The 16,814-nt window shown below is 34.3% G+C and overlaps 1 protein-coding gene across 1 annotated transcript; it reads right to left on the reverse strand.

Moving 5' to 3' along the window:
- Nucleotides 1–243: 243 nt before the first annotated feature.
- LOC141607920 (protein FAR1-RELATED SEQUENCE 5-like) lies at nt 244–1,182 on the reverse strand. The gene has a single exon (XM_074427270.1). It carries the CDS (start codon nt 1,180–1,182, stop codon nt 244–246), a length of 939 nt encoding a protein of 312 aa, XP_074283371.1.
- Nucleotides 1,183–16,814: the final 15,632 nt, after the last annotated feature.

The following is a 16,814-nucleotide window of genomic DNA, read 5'->3' on the forward strand; positions in this document are numbered from 1 at the left end:
ACATTCAGACGTACTGTTTTGTGCGTTTATCTTGTCTTTGAAACCTTTCAGAATGCCCATTAATTCATCCACATACTCAGGTTTTTGTTCAGCGAGTGTCACACACGAGAACACCTCGGACCATAGGGTACCAATTTTGTGCCGTCTAACATCTAATGAGTTACAATCTTCAATTAAAGTATGTGGCACATTATTACAAATCGGCTGACATGTTGCCAATTTGCTCCACCTACTTAAGAGATACTAATCTGGAACATTGTCAAGGCCTTGTTCTTTCAACACATAAAGCGCATGACGGCACAAAATTCCATATCTCTCGAACTTTTTACAGGAGCAGTTCAATTTCATCTCGTCAGAAATAAAGTTAACACAGTAAACCTTATCTTTTTCACGATCAATAATGGGGATGTTGTCACTGGTAGTAACCCCTACAATTTTAACACCACAGGTGAAACAGGCAGCCACCCACTCGTTTTTAAATTCAGAAAATATCACTGGGGTGTAGAACTCAGAAGCGTGTTTTTCCAAAGGGTGAGGTGTTTCTAGATCAGGGAAGGAGTTTTCTGACGCGGCTATTAATTTGGACTGTTTCCATCGTTGAGCGTCCATAGCGCTTTCAAACCTCATAAGAAACTCAACCAAAGTTAAGTTTGGGTTCATGAAATTTCCGAAAAAGCTATTCTCGGACTCAGATCTGGACGTGGTTCTCATTAGTCCACCCATAAATAAATCCCTGAAATATGCTGGGATCCAAGAAGCCCTTTTGTCAAACATCGTATCTAACCATTCATTGTCGGTCAGCCCGTATGAGGATATAACTGAGCACCACCGTTCCTCAAACTCAGACGGTTCGATGTCTTCTGCCCAAACACATGAGCACATCTCTTTCATGGAGTTAGTTTCTCTATATAGCGTAGTTCCGATCTTATCAGGCATCTTTTTCATGATATGCCACATGCAATATTTGTGTTGAGTTTTGTCCCCGAACACTGTTTTAACACCTGCTTTTATGCCTCTGTCTTGGTCAGTAATTATGCACACAGGATACTTATTGCTCATTGCGCTCAGAAAATTCCGAAACAACCATACAAAATCCTCATCAGTCTCTTTTCTTATAAGTCCTGCTCCAAATGTCACACATTTTTTGTGATGGTCAACCTCAGTGAAAGGTGCAAATATCATTTTATATGTGTTCATATTAAACGTCGTGTCAAAAGATGTCATATCACCAAAGAGACTGTAATTCTTTATAGCTATAGGGTCAAACTAACAAACCCTAGATAGTCGTCCACGATCATCAACATCAAAATCAAAGTAGTAAGAACTACACATGGCTATCTTGTGCATGGAATTCTCAATCATCATTTGAGCATCGTACCCTTTAATAAATTTTTTCACATTCCTTCAAAAAATTTTGAAATCCTCGAGTGATGCCCCTACATTTTGATATCCTTTCACGTACTCTTTGAACATCCTAAAGCTTTGCACAGGCCCCTTATTCACTTTAGAATTCTCAACAATCATGATTTTATGTATAAGGGTTAATTCTCGTGACTCGGTCAAATGCACCACTGTGTTTGGAGTTGAGAGAAGGTGGGTGTGACCTTCATGAAAGTCAGCAATCACATATTGTCCTTTTTCATTTCTTCGAAGAAAAATCTTTGCACTACATGAAATTCTAGTCCTCTGCCTCTTTTTTACCTTCCCTCTAGGTTTACTTTCACCAGCCTTACTACACACACAATACTTAGTCATCACAACCCCATCTATGTTTCGTTGCGTCGACTTCCTCATTTTAAATCCAGAATTAGCAGCATAAGTCTTATAGAATCCTAGCCCATCCTCTAGTTTATCAAAAACCATACCCAAAACAGGCTTCAATTCTGGCGCGCATACAGGTATTCTTTCCTTTGAGGTTGTCTCGATAATTGGTGAGCCTGCATCTATACACGATAGAACAGTATATCGTATAAGCAGAGAGTTCAATTAACTAATACGCGACAAATATAATTACAGATACGCTAGTAAGTCAGAAGCACGAAATCAATTAGAGAACAAAAAAAACGCATAAATTAACACAAAAAATTGTGCCTGTTCGATGCCATATCGTATCTTTATAACTGACTACTTTAACGTAGACGTCCAGATACACCAATCATAATCAAGAACGACGACATGTGCATAAAGTCAAAATTTTATCATAACACGAATCAGCCTATCCCTTAATTATAATTATAGTTACGCTGCTGAAAAACGTAACCGTATCAATTATACTAATGGATACGTTAATCATATACGTAGATACTACGATAACTGACATCAAGGTTGCAATATTGTTGAACTAACAATTAGGCTAGTAGATACATTAATCAGATTTGCAAAATTTCTAAAACTATTCATCGATTAACCTTGACCCAAAACTGATATGAAGCATTTTTACTACAAAATAATCAAGCATGATGCTAAAAAAACTAATCAAATTATGATGATAAATGCACATTAACATTATAATAACACACACAGCTCCTATTTAAATCACTTGATACATCAATTTTCATAAGTTAGCTCAACGATTAGGCTACCAGATACATCAATTCGCAAAGATCTGATCACGATCAAACCAAACTCTAGACTGTAACGTATCAACAAATTAAACTTGATACATACCTAAATTGGACGATGTTTGTGTGACATCATTGCTTGCGATTGGAACAATCGCATCCGTAGGTTCAATCATGACATTAGATTCTTCAATGTCCATCAACTCCCTACGAATCAGATCAAAAAAACATAAACAACAATCAGAAACTACAAACAGTACTAATTGTAGAGTAAATACGACTATTATGCGGTTAAACTTACATCAATTCGTTGATCAAATGTATTGATCAAGAACAATTTAGTCAATTTGGCGGCGTCGTTAGCTGAAATTGGCGGTTTTCCTGTATTTTCGCGGGATTTTTGTGAGTTTTTGAGAGAGAGAAGGTAAAGGTAGAGAGAGAATGAATAATCGTGATTATGAGTTGGTCTTTTTTTTTTAGGCTTTTATATGCTTATTTTAATAGGAACGGATTCCGTATGATTTGTTGTAATTTCCTTACTATAGGTCGTTCTCACCGTTCTCACTGAGTGATCGTTCTCACCGGATCCCGCCTCTCTCTCTCTCTCTCTCTCTCTCTCTCTCTCTCTCTCTATATATATATATATATATATATATATATATATATATATATATATATATATATATATATAATTAGGTTCAAGTGAGTCCTCTTAGATTAGATGAGTCCATGAGTCCTCATCTTAGCCCTTAAATTAGAAGAATGAATGGTCAAGATTAGAACAAAATGAAGGGCCAAGATTAAATTTTACAACATAAAACCCTAATTCACCCTCACTCACTCATTCATTCAACCTGCCTCCATCACTCCCACTTCTCTCTCTATTTCCATCTTCTCCCTCATTCGGCCACCACACCACACTACTACTACCGCCACCCCTCCCCTTACCAGATTCCACCACTACCACCGTCAGTGACCTCCCTCTCATATTGTCTTCAAGCAACACCAACAACAATAGTCACACGCCGACAACAACCACCACTGCCACGTCGAACCCACTTCCGCCACCACAAAACGCCGCACCCAACCACTCGTCGCCTCCCTCTCTTCCTCCTCTAAAATCCCGCCACTCTTCTTTTTTTCGAATTTGAATTTTGAAATCCCGCCTCCTCATTTCTCAGATCTGTTTTAGGGTGGTGGTGTTGTGTTTATTGGGGTGGGTGCCGGTGGTGGGTCAGGTCGGGAGTCGGTCAGTGTTCGTGGTTGTTATTGAAGGCAGCCGCCTTTCTTCCTTATCCTTTCTCTTGTTTTTTTTTTCTTTTCATTTATATCGTGGGGGTGGCGGTGCTGTGGTGGTTTGGGTTGGTTTTGGTGGTGGGTCAGGTGGCCGAGGGTTCGTGGTTGGCGGTGGTTGTTTAAGGTTGCCGCCTCTCTCTCTTCTCCTTTCTCTTTTTTTTTTGTTGGTGGTGGTTAGATAAGGCGAGGGTGGTAGAGTGCGTGGTGGTGGTTGCAGGGGGGCCGTGGTGGTTTGTGAAGGTAGTGGTTGGTAGGGTGGGCCGTGGTGGTTATTAGTTGGCTTTGGTGGTGGCGAAAACTAAAGTTTTACCATTAAATATTAAAGTTACACTAACATGAACTGAAATTACACTCGTAAAGGACTTAAATTACGTAAATTAAAATTAATATATCAAAAAATCACCATATTAGTATAAAGTTTCACCATTAAGGGTTAAAGTTACACTCGTGAGAGAATAAAGTTTCATAAATCAGGACTGAAGTTACATAAACCGCTAAAATTACTTTATTACAGAAATTCAAATTTTTATATTAGAATTGACCTAAAAAAATTAAAGTTGTTATTTTTAGAATTAAAGTTTCACTCGCAAAACATAAAAGTTACATTCATAAGAAAGCAAAATTAAATAAATATTAGTCACAATTACATTATTACATAAATTCAAATTTACATATTAAAAAATTAAAGTTGCAATTTTTAGCATTAAAGTTTCATTCGTAAAACATTAAAGTTTCAATTAAAAATCGATGAATTTAAATAAATATTAGTCATAATTACATTATTTCATAAATTCAAATTTTTATATTAAAAATGACTTAAAAAAAATTAAAGTTCCAATTTATAGCATTAAAATTTCACTCGTAAAACATTAAAGTTACATTCAAAAACCAAATTTATATATTTAAAATAACATTGTATAACTAAATTTTTAATTTTAATTTACAAAACGACCTTACATATTAAAGTTACAATCGTAAACAATCAAAGTTACACTCATACATTAAAGTTTCACTAATAAAACATTAAAGTTTCATCTTAAAAGTTTCAAATCTCAACCATCAATCTTAGAAGATCTATGGCTAGGATTAGGACTTAGGGACTCACCATTTATATATATATATATATATATATATATATATATAGAGTGAGAGAGAGGCCGGATCCGGTGAGGCCGTTAATTATGGCGAGGCGGCCGGCCTCACCAAATTCTTTCATTAAGCAGATTTATGGACTGACTCCCATTTATTCATTGGGCTGAAAATTAGGGGTCATCCCTAATTTTATCATTTGGTTCAAATACTTTCTCTCTCTAAAATAAAACACAAAGCCCAATACACTATATCTCTGTATCTCTCGTTAACGCAAATCCTTAAGCAACAAGTCACAGCGATTTCTCAATCAAACGCAAATCTGGTCTAAAAACTCATCAATTGCAGTGATTGTTCGTAGATTTCATCAAAACAACATACAACAACGTGATTTCAGCAATTTCAGAAGAAGATTTCGATTAATTTCGAGGTAATTTCATAATTTTGATCAAAATTGAGCTCGATTGTTTAAATTAATGTTTTGTGTATCCGTTTTAATTTTTAAAATATTGTTATTGTAGTGGAATCTAAAGCTCGATTTTTTGTAATATAAGGCTCGATTTTGTATTTGAGATATTTGTGAGGTTCACTTTATGATTTTAGTCGATTTTTTGAATATGTATCTAATTTTGTGAATATAAAACTTGGTTGATTGAATCTTAAAGGTGACAATATGAATCTTATAATAGTCATTTTGTCGCGTCGTAATGTATTTTTTTGTTGATGTGAATTCGATGCCTATATTTTTGTCGATGTGAATTCGATGTGATCTGAGACTTGATTGTGTGAAACTTAGACATGATTTTTTGAAACTTATAATAGTCGCTCCGTCATGGTGAAAAGTTATTATATGATGCATATATGTTTGTTTCGTTGTTAAATTAGGATCTGATTTATTGAACCTTGTAACACTCTCTGTCGTGGTTACAAGTTATATGTCGGTGTGAAACTAGGACTTGATTTTTTGAATATAGGAGCTGCTTGTGTGAATCTTATACATTATTTTGTGAAACTCATAATAGTGAACAAACCCGTGTGCTGAGCAAAAAAGCTTGAAAAAAGGATTATAGTTGTACAAAGTAAACTGGCTTGGCCGAGAAACCGTATTCCATGGTTTTCTTGCTCTTTATCCTCAGGTAACTTGTTATGCACTCCTTGTCTCGGATATTTGGCAAATGCTTTCAGCGTGAAAAGAGGGAATTTGTGCTAGTTTTTGTTGTCATTTGCCTAGAACATACAACGGTGACTAGTTTGAAATGTCACTGTTCTTATGTATGACATCTTGAAATTGTTTTTTACGCGTAATTTTTAATTGAAAGCCAATGGCTATCATCCCCACCTCAAATATGAATGGTGAATAGAGCTAGAGATCGAGTCCTGAAAAAGTCTTCACCAGTGCACTGACTGAAGGACTTGTAACATTTGTTTCCGTCTTTATCACTCTGTCACTATAGAGAACCATTCCCTATAATTTCTTGGGAAGACATGAATTTCTAGCTTTTCCAAACTCACCCTTCAAATCATTAGTGAGTCGGTTGGAATCTGTTGTTACAGTTTTATCTATGTTTTTCTGTGGTGTCTCTCTGTGCGGAAATCATAACCTTATCGACAGATGAATGGCTATCATGATTTTATCATATTTTACAGTAAAGGTTGAAACATTAGCTATAATTGATAAACTAATATTATACTCAGTGAAGTTATGGTACTACTGTCATGAAGGTGCAGCTATGCTTTTACTGGCAGCCTTCTTGTCTCGGAAATTGTCGTCAGCGTGTTGCGATTGAACTTGCAAATATTAACCGCCTCACATATACTCCATCTCTGAGGAATTCCTAGTTCTTTAAATGTGAATAGAGCTAGAGATCGATTCCTGAAAAAGTCTTCAATTGTCAATGGTTATTAAACTCCTGTTGAAAGATTTCAGTTACTTTAAACATTTAATATTTTCTGTGATTCAGGAATATTTATTCCCATTCTTCATATAGGTTTCAGAGTGTGATTGGACACGGTATCCGCAACTGTATTCTCAACGGCTTATGCCTTGTGAGAGTGAACTAAGAGAGCATAGAGGAATTATTGTTTTCACCTTCGTCAGCAAAAGTATATATGTGCCGACATTAAATTTTCTCATCAAGAATTCATGTCAGGTGTACTTTTACACTTGATTGTAGGTTCAAATCCGCTACCTTACTAGCTAGAGAGCATATTGTTCGGGTATTCACTTATCGCGCCGAAGAGACGCCATACAAATAATCAATAATTAGTACTCTATTTGTTTTAGCAGGTTGTATGCATTTGTTCTTTGGTATGACTTTATCTAAAATAACTAAAGCACTCAATCTGCTACAAATGCCGAAATTTTATCATATGATTTTGAGGATTTGTTTGGTTTCTGAGGATCGATTTTTGCAGGTTTTACCATTGATGATTCTAAGCACTCTGAAGTTATGGCTGAGGTGCAAGCAACGGACCAACGATAAACGATGGGTGGACGACCACTAAGTCAAGGCATGTGTCCTTGGCCATCTCCTACACTGTCTGCTCAGTTAATGTTTTAGTGTATAGATACCATAACTTCAAAGTTCAAACAACAGTTTGTTAATCAACTAGATGCACTTGTCAAAGTAGAAAAATTGGTTTTTAATGTAAGACAAAGATAGAAAAATTGATGAATGAAAATATGAATATGAGTAAGATTACTTATGAAATTTCTTTTTCTTATTTTGTGAATCATAGACCTTATTTTGTGAAACTTGAAAGTGATTTTGTGAAACTTGGACCTCTAAAATCGTTTACTTATGAAATTTATTTATTCTTATTTTGTGAATCATATACCTTAATTTGTAAAACTAGAAGATTATTTTGTGAAACTTGGACCTCAATGTGTGAAATCGTTTACTTATGAAATTTATTTATTTCTTATTTTGTGAATCATGCACTTTAATTTGTGAAACTAGAAGGTGATTTTGTGAAACTTGGAGCTAAATGAGTGAAATCGTTCTTATGAAATTTCTTTTTCTTATTTTGTGAATCCTAAACCTTATTTTGTGAAACTTGAAGGTGATTTTGTGAAATTTGGACCTCTAAAATCGTTTACTTATGAAATTTATTTATTTCTTATTTTGTGAATCATACACCTTAATTTGTGAAACAAGAAGATTATTTTGTGACACATGGACCTCAATGTGTGAAATCGTTTACTTATGAAATTTTTAATTTCTTATTGTGTGAATCTTACACCTTAATTTGTGAAACTAGAAGGTGATTTTGTGAAACTTGGAACTTAATGTGTGAAATCGTTTACTTATGAAATTTTTTTATTTCTTATTTTGTGAATCATACACCTTAATTTCTGAAACTAGAAGGTAATTTTGTGAAACTTGGAGCTAAATGTGTGAAATCGTTCTAATGAAATTTATTTTTTTATTTTGTGAATCCTAGACCTTATTTTGTGAAACTTAAAGGTGATTTTGTGAAACTTGGACCTCTAAAATCGTTTACTTATGAAATTTATTTATTTCTTATTTTGTGAATCATACACCTTAATTTGTGAAACTTGGAGCTAAATGTGTGAAATCAATCTTATGAAATTTCTTTTTCTAATTTGTGAATCTTACACCTAATTTGTGAAACTCAACCATTATACGGATTACTTCGTAGTACCCATCAAACAATTAAGATAGATAAACCATCTTACATATGTGATTACCTCAAACAATATACGGAGTACTTCGTAGTAGTCACAATCTCATGACTAATGTTTTTTGAGCTATTGCCCTCTCGAAGTCCAACCAGCTTATATTGCAAATCCGACCATGAAAGTTTTATAGAAAATCAAACAAATATGAACATTTATTTCAGAAGCAAGTCTGCTCAACCGAAACAGATATGCACATTAATACTTATCAGACTGTCCCCAACAAATCTCAACCTCAAATGCCAAGTTTCAACATTCATTCATGACTAAAGATAACCACGCACTTAAACAAAGTAAAATCATTGTTTATTAAAATATAAAATGCAATCCCTCTTTAGTCTCTACTACTAGGGATTTCGGTAAAGAATTCTAGTCATTATGCTAAAGCAGTTACTGAGGATTCGGAGGACGGCAGAATCAAACTTTAGCAAGCAACACTATATTCGACAAATTTCAGAACAATAAATTTCCATAAACATATGTTTCAGAAATACAAAACCTACTCATTTAGATTACCATATCTACCATAGTGGAGACACTAAAGATGAAGTTCAAGAAAACCAGCAACAATTAATAAGCAAGTCATTTCGAAAGCTGAATACATCGACAACAATAGGACTATGAATATTAATCTAGATATAGGCACAAGATTTGAAGGTCAAACTCATAAACTTAAGGAACATAACATCTGGTATCCGGCATAGACAAGCTATAGACGTCACTCCTTTTTCCATTATAAAGATGATGGCACGAGACAGAAAAAATATATCCATAAGTAGCCTGCTCAATCAACGGACTCGCCTATTGAACACCTCAAGATACATATCAAAAGGATCAGTTGCTTGCAGCACATAAAATATCATTGGACACGCCTGTCAACTAAATTGGTCTTCTAAAATCACAAATATGGACCAACACCTTTACTGAATTGTCTTCATCCCACAAAATTTAAGAAAACACCTATACCACCATAAACAAGTAACAATATACACTGGTTTAAGAAATATTCACCCAAGTTATGAACAAAAGCACTTGACATGAGTTTTAAAATAAGGAATTGTACCTTTATATTATTTTTCTCCCATTTAAAAAGTTGCAACATGAAGAACTTTCGATATTGCGGCAAGTTCTGCAAAGAGAATGGCATATGTTAATGAATTATACACATGCATGTCATCTAAGATATTTCATATTCACAACCTAATTTTGTGCAATATAAGGTTTGATTTTCATATGAAAGTGAGGAGAACTCGAAACAAGGTGCTACGAATTAAGGATGTGAATGATAGGGTAAGAGGGGATCAAATTATGCGGTTATACCAAAGAGACATCATCAGATCAGTTATTCTTTGAATGTCAGAACAATGGAAAATGACTGTAGCCGAACACTCCGACTAACAGAGTGACAGTATCAAGAAGCTGTGATTAGATGGATAAATGAACGCAATTGCAAAGGAGCGCCAATAGTGGTGTCTTAGCTAACATTTCCTTAGCTTTCTCACAATGAAATATGACTGCAATTGATCATTCTGACAATTGATCATCCTAAACCTTACAAAAAAAGTAGAGAAATCGTCTTCAATTAATTGTATGCATTCCTATTGTGCTCGATTATGCTCAATAAATGATTAAAACCTGCAAAAAAACAAATTAATAAGTAATAAAACTAGTTGACTAGATTCTAGTTTGACAATTTCACATCCCAGCTACACAAAATAAGATCTAGGATTCACAAAAGCAAGAAGAGAAATTATTAAGAGAAAGAGTACTAGCATTGAGTACAAGGATCACAAGTTAGTTTCACAATATCGCCATCTTGTTTCACAAGATGACCTCCTAGATTCACAAAAGAAGTTCTAGGATTCACAAAAACAGGAAGACAAATTATTAAGAGAGAGTACTAGCATTTAGTCAAAGGATCACAATTTAGTTTCACAATATCGCAATCTAGTTGCACAATATAAGGTCTAAGGTTCACTTTTAAGAAAGACAACCCTAAAAAGGCCTAGTGAAATTAGAGGGGCCGAATGAACCCTTTTTTTTGGGACGGGATTTAAACTAGGGGCCCGATATCCTAAAACGTGACAGGAAAGGGTTTAGAGTTGAATTTACGATTAAATATTACAGAATCGCTTCACAAGAGTCTTTTTTTAGAATGATGTAACTTAAGCATGATCTTTTTTTGTTTTACACACTTTTAGCAAACCTAAACATTTGAATTGAAGCCACAATACCACATGTGTTGACATTCAACTCATACCAACCGACTCGATTACGACGCAATTTGCAATTAACTTGGCTATAATTGTCTACATATTGCCTACATATTACGGCCCAATTTGCAATTAACGTGACTAAATACAAACTAATTTGTTAACAAGCAAATAAAGACAAGAACAACATATTTGAAAAGCACTAACAGCTGACACTCTTTCACCAATAACCGAGTTCACCAATTACTTCCTGTAAAACTCCTTCAAAAAAACATTTATCAATAAAACAGGCAGAAAAGAGGGCTTATCAATTCAAATACCGACTCACATGCTAAGCAAAGAGGATAAAGCCTGGAACGGGTCAGGCAGTTGTACATTAAGGCGGCGGTCATTCAGCTTTCTGTAAAGCATAACTTTCTAATGGTTCAGCAACGAACCAAGACAAGGTGGCAGTGTGGCACTTAAAAGAGAAAACATACACCAAACGACAGAAGATGAAAGCTTACAATGTGAGATTGATGCTACAAAGGATATTTCCAGTTAAAATGTCATCTAAAAGCAAACTGATCATAAACACTCAATGACTTAAAACTTTGGACATCCCGGAAAATAGATGTTTCTACAATTCTACCTCACATTATGTCAGTTATGCAATATTTATGTGTAACTTACAAGATGTTCAATGAAACTTGTAAATTTGATGGAAGGCTCCCACTAATATGGGCTTAAATCACTTTACAAAAATGGTTAATACAATATGGCCAACTCATGTAAGGGCACATTCTCCTTCGGAGTACACAAATAATCTTCAAAAGACATTGGCATTAAGTCACAATGTATAGGACAAAGCTAACACATTTAGGCTTCAGAAATTTATGTGGATTCTACTATTTGCAGCTAAAGCATGTTAAACAGTCACAAACTTGGTAGTTAGAAGCGAAGGGAGGTCAAAGTAAGATCTATTATATCAAACATGAAGTACAAAAAAAAACATCCTTGCAACTCATGCTCGAATTAAACTCGGTAAAATCATTCAAATCCTTAACATGCTTTGGCTGCAAATAGTATAACCCAATCTAGAGAGAACGATTAAAACCTGCATTAAAACAAATTAATAAGTAATGAACGTACAGTGATAATGGCGAGAACGAGACATCTCGGAGAAGACAGAATGAAAGTACAGATGAATTGAAATGAAAACTATTGAATCAACTGAAATCGGTCATAACTAACAGTGAACAATAAGAATGAAACTTTGATTGCGAGCAGAAAAGGAACGCATAGAAATCAATCGAAGTCGAGTGATTAAACTAATTAAGTAAGTTTATAACTAAAAATTTAACAAAATAAGCAACAAAATCAAAATCTATAAAGAAACGGAGAGGAACATACGAAGAAGAGGAGACATCGACTTCAATAGATTGTATATGTTGCTACTGTGCTCGATTATGCTCAGACAACGATCAAAACCTGCAGAAGAACAACAATAATTTAACGAATTAAATAAGTCAATTAAAAATTACGGTGAAAAATAAGGAAAGAAAGTAAGATGAATCGAAATTTAAATTAGTATTCGAAAATACCTAATTTGCGTATGATAATGGAAGTAGAAAAACTCACTGATAATGGCGGTCGAAAGCTCAATGAAAATGGCGGCAAAGACGAAGCTGGTTCAATAGCTGATGTTGGAGTATGTGTCCTCAACAATAGTACGATCACATTATTGAAACTCATGATAAGAATACGTAAAGGGATGATTCATTTATATAACTCAACTGATCAACATTAATCGGTAATGATTGACTGACTAGAGTTTGACATTACTGTCGTTTGACGGTTGTGATCAGTTGATCCCTTAAGGTCACACCTAAAGGACGATTCCCTTAATATATAAATTAATTAATTGTATATTGATACAGATTAATTAATTCCTTAAAACTTGAACAATTTATATATGTGAGTAAGAATATATATATATATATATATATATATATATATATATATATATATATATATATATATATATATATATATATATATATATATATATATATATATATATATATATATATATATATATATATATATATCTTATTGTAATTCGATTAAATAAGATTCGTTTTAGTAATTAAAATGTTATATTACTAAAACTTTGTCTATGAAACAATTAAATTAAGAATGATTGGTTAATTATAATTACAATATGTTGCAGATTATATTAACATTACCCATTTTATATACTTGTGATTATGAATTACTAGTCAATTTTTATATATAATTGAATTAATATAGGTAATGATATTTAATTGTTAAATATGCATTAATATGATTAATAACATGTTACATGTTACACATTATATGACAAAATGACAATTGACAAAAATAAAATGGATTCCATTTTACAAAAGGGCACCGGTTTTTATGGGTAATTAGGGTGAAATGGTTATTTATTTTTTAATTGTTAAAAACATAATGATTACCATTATAGACTAGACTACGCCCTAATGCATTGGCTTCCTTGGCCACTCCCTCCCACCGGTTTTCTACCCCCACAATAAGAATAAGAATTGTTCTTATTCTTATACAATTCATTCTAACATTTTTGTTTTAGACAACTTCTCTCACATTCTTTCTTCTCTCTAAAAATAGTTTTAGACTTATAATTGTTCAAAAATCAAATATTTATTTAGATTACTAAGGTAGTAAAAAAAATAATATTAGATTAAATTTTAAGGTTTCTAATAATTATATCTAGTTAATATATTATTAGATTTAAGGGATAGTCTTGGTGCAATCAAGAGGAGAATCTCTACTTTTGAATTTTTGGAGGATCATCCATAAACTTGTAGCTCGGCGCGGTTGCTGCCGGAAAGACGCGTCTTTGTTATTCTTATAAGTGGGACCTCTTTGGCTGGCCGTGACCATGATCAAGGGTGGGGTGCCGCATGTGGGACCACCGTGGGTCAGAGGAGACCACGGTGGTGGCCATAGGTGGCTGCTGGTGGTGATAGGAGGTTGAGTTGTGGTTGTGTCGAGAGTGTTGTTGTGTGGGTGTCGGGTATAGGGCACGGTTGTGTGGGGTAGTGTGGTTGTGTCATGGGTGGCTGGTGGTGGTTGGTTATAGGACACTTTCGAGGTCGGTGGTGGTCGTAAATAGTAGTTATACGTGAGTTTGTATATGTCGGGTTTTCGGTATAGGTAGCTTCTTGGTAGTGTTTAGGGTGAGGTTGTGTGGTCTGTTCTGGGCGGTTTAGCTAGTGGTAGGAGGATGCCGGGGTTCGTCTTAGTGCAGGCAAGAGGAGTCAGGCGATGGTGGTGTCATTGGTGGTTGGTAGTGTCGGGAGAAGGCGGTTAAAGGATGGGTGTCGGATGCGGTTTTGTCGTCTGTAATAAGTGCGTATGTGGGTTTGTTTTCACGTGGTTTGTCATTGGAAGTTTGTGTTGTTCACGTGTTTTGGGTATTTGGTTATTTAGGCTGACTTATTTGTTTTAAGACAGGTTTTACTTGGATGACTCGGGATTGAATTTAAATCGGGTTTTAATATCATAGACCTTTAATAATAATAATTAATTAATTTGAATAATGAATATAATTTATAATTATTATTATTAAATTAAATAATAATGGAACCTAATAATTAATAATTGGAAATTATAATATTTATGTTAGGTGACGATTTGTGAAGAAATTATAATCGGGTTCGTCTGCTTTTTTTATTGGATCGCTTGAGCTGCTTAATTGGATATTGCTTGCCAGGTAGGAATTTCCTACTCAACTCGAGTTTATTGTTAAGTGGACGTATATTTAATTGTGACGGTTCATGAGATTAATGTTGATATTGTGATTTATTATTGGAGATAAAATATTTGTGTTTGCTAAGATGTTGGCTGAGCTGTATGACGGGATTGTTGTTGAGTATTTGTTGTTGGTTATATTTGATTGTTGGAGAGTTGATTATTCAATTGAGCATAACACGGAGGGTGTTACTGTCAGTTGTGCATAGCGAGCAATCGTTACTGCCAGATGAGCATAGTAAGTAATTACTACTGCCAGAGATAGTTGTGCATAGTAAGTGATTACTACTGCCAGTTATGCATAGTACGGGGGTACTACTGCCAGTTGAGCATGGTACGAAAGTACTACTGCCAGTTGTTGAGTTGAGCATAGCACGGTGTTAAGGGAGTTGTGCTACTGCCAGTGATGTAAGTGAGTGGTACGGATGAAGTGATGAGAATTTGAAGGATGTTTAATTTGGTTGGATTATTATTGTTGTTTAGTTTATTCCTACTCAACCTCGTGGTTGACTGTGTATTCGTGAACACCTGCGGTGAACCATTTTATGGGGAGCAGATTTGACAGGTACTAAAGATTAGCTGACTTGGGAGCATTGGGATGAGAGCTTGACTTGGACCATAGTTGGAGTCTAGATCACATAGAACAGTTATATCACTTTATTTATTTCCGCTGCGAGTTGTAATTATTTTATATTAAGTTTTAGTTAGTTAAATTGTAATAAACATGTATTCACTAAAGTTTTAATTTAAAGTACTTTGGTATTGTTATACTTTGTTATTCACTACCTCGGGAAACCGAGATGGTAACAGTCCTATTTATTTGGGAATGTCTAGCTAAAGGCTCCTGAATAAATGGGGGTGTTACAAAGTGGTATCAGAGCAAAACGATCCTCAGGCCTAACTAATGAACAATAAATGAATATAGGTTGTGTCTAATAAATGAACCCGGATAGAAACTGTTAGGAGCCCACTTAAGGCTTGGGATGAGTAGGACCCCTCACACCAAACTTCCGGCCCTTCCAGTTTTGAACCGGTAACCTTGAGAGAATATATGAGAGTGTGGGGTAATTTAAAATGAATATAGTAGATTTTTCTTAGGAATTTTGTTTGTTTTGGTTGTGTATTGTTGTCATTAATGGTTGCGGTTACGGGGGCGTAACCTTATTTTACGGAGGAGGGGTGTGACATGATTTATTTAAGCATTGTTATAAGCATGATGATATGGGGAAAGTATGTTGGCATGTATGTGGAAGGGGTTAATATGATTAAACATGTGAAGTATTAATTGTTGTGATTATGGTTGATTTCTCGAAATTTTATCGTTTGATTGTTTTGGCTGCCATTTACTGTCGGTTTAAAATTCTTATTCGAGATTTTTATGTGTGATACCCTTGTGAGTTAGCTTTCATATGCCACTGGTTTCATGTTCAAATAATATACGGTTTAGGAGGAATAAATATTTTAGTGGACAGTAGTCGAAATGTTCCTGTACAGTGAAGTTTTCGCGCCATGTTTTTGCAAAAATTATCATTTAAAAACTACGTAATGATTTGTTATGATTACAACTCCATAGTTTAATAGACTCATGTATGTTTCTAAATTGGTAAGTCACGTTGTCGGAAAATATTTTGACAATTTTTGGTGATTTTTACAAGTTGACCTAAGTTTCTGACACGTTGCTGTAAAGTTTCTGTTTCGACCAAGTAGTTTGTAAAATGCATTATAAATCGATCCTATGAGTTTTTGACTTGATTTTTTTTCTCATGGTTTACTAACTTTCTGTATTTTCTAAAAAGTATATGTTCTCAATAAGTAATTATGTTATTATGTATTAATTATTTTTAGAAGTTATAACATGTTTTTCCTAGCCTTGAAGAGTATAAGTTTTGTTTCTTATCTCTTGTACATTATATTTAATGTTATAATTTATGTGAAATAGAATAACAAGTCTAATGATATGCGGAATGTATTGCCCTAAGCCTATATCAATATTGCATCCATGTTTAAGTTAGGTGTCATTAGTAAAAAAAAACGCGCAAGTAATATGTCTAAATTAATTTGAAGGTTGTAGTTATTTACTTTCCGTTTAGTAACTTTTATTATATCATCAACCAATGTTATGTTGAAAATAATAGTTGTCCTATGTTCCAATGTGTGTTT

Source organism: Silene latifolia, chromosome 10 (assembly GCF_048544455.1).
Source record: "Silene latifolia isolate original U9 population chromosome 10, ASM4854445v1, whole genome shotgun sequence".
NCBI lineage: Eukaryota > Viridiplantae > Streptophyta > Magnoliopsida > Caryophyllales > Caryophyllaceae > Silene > Silene latifolia.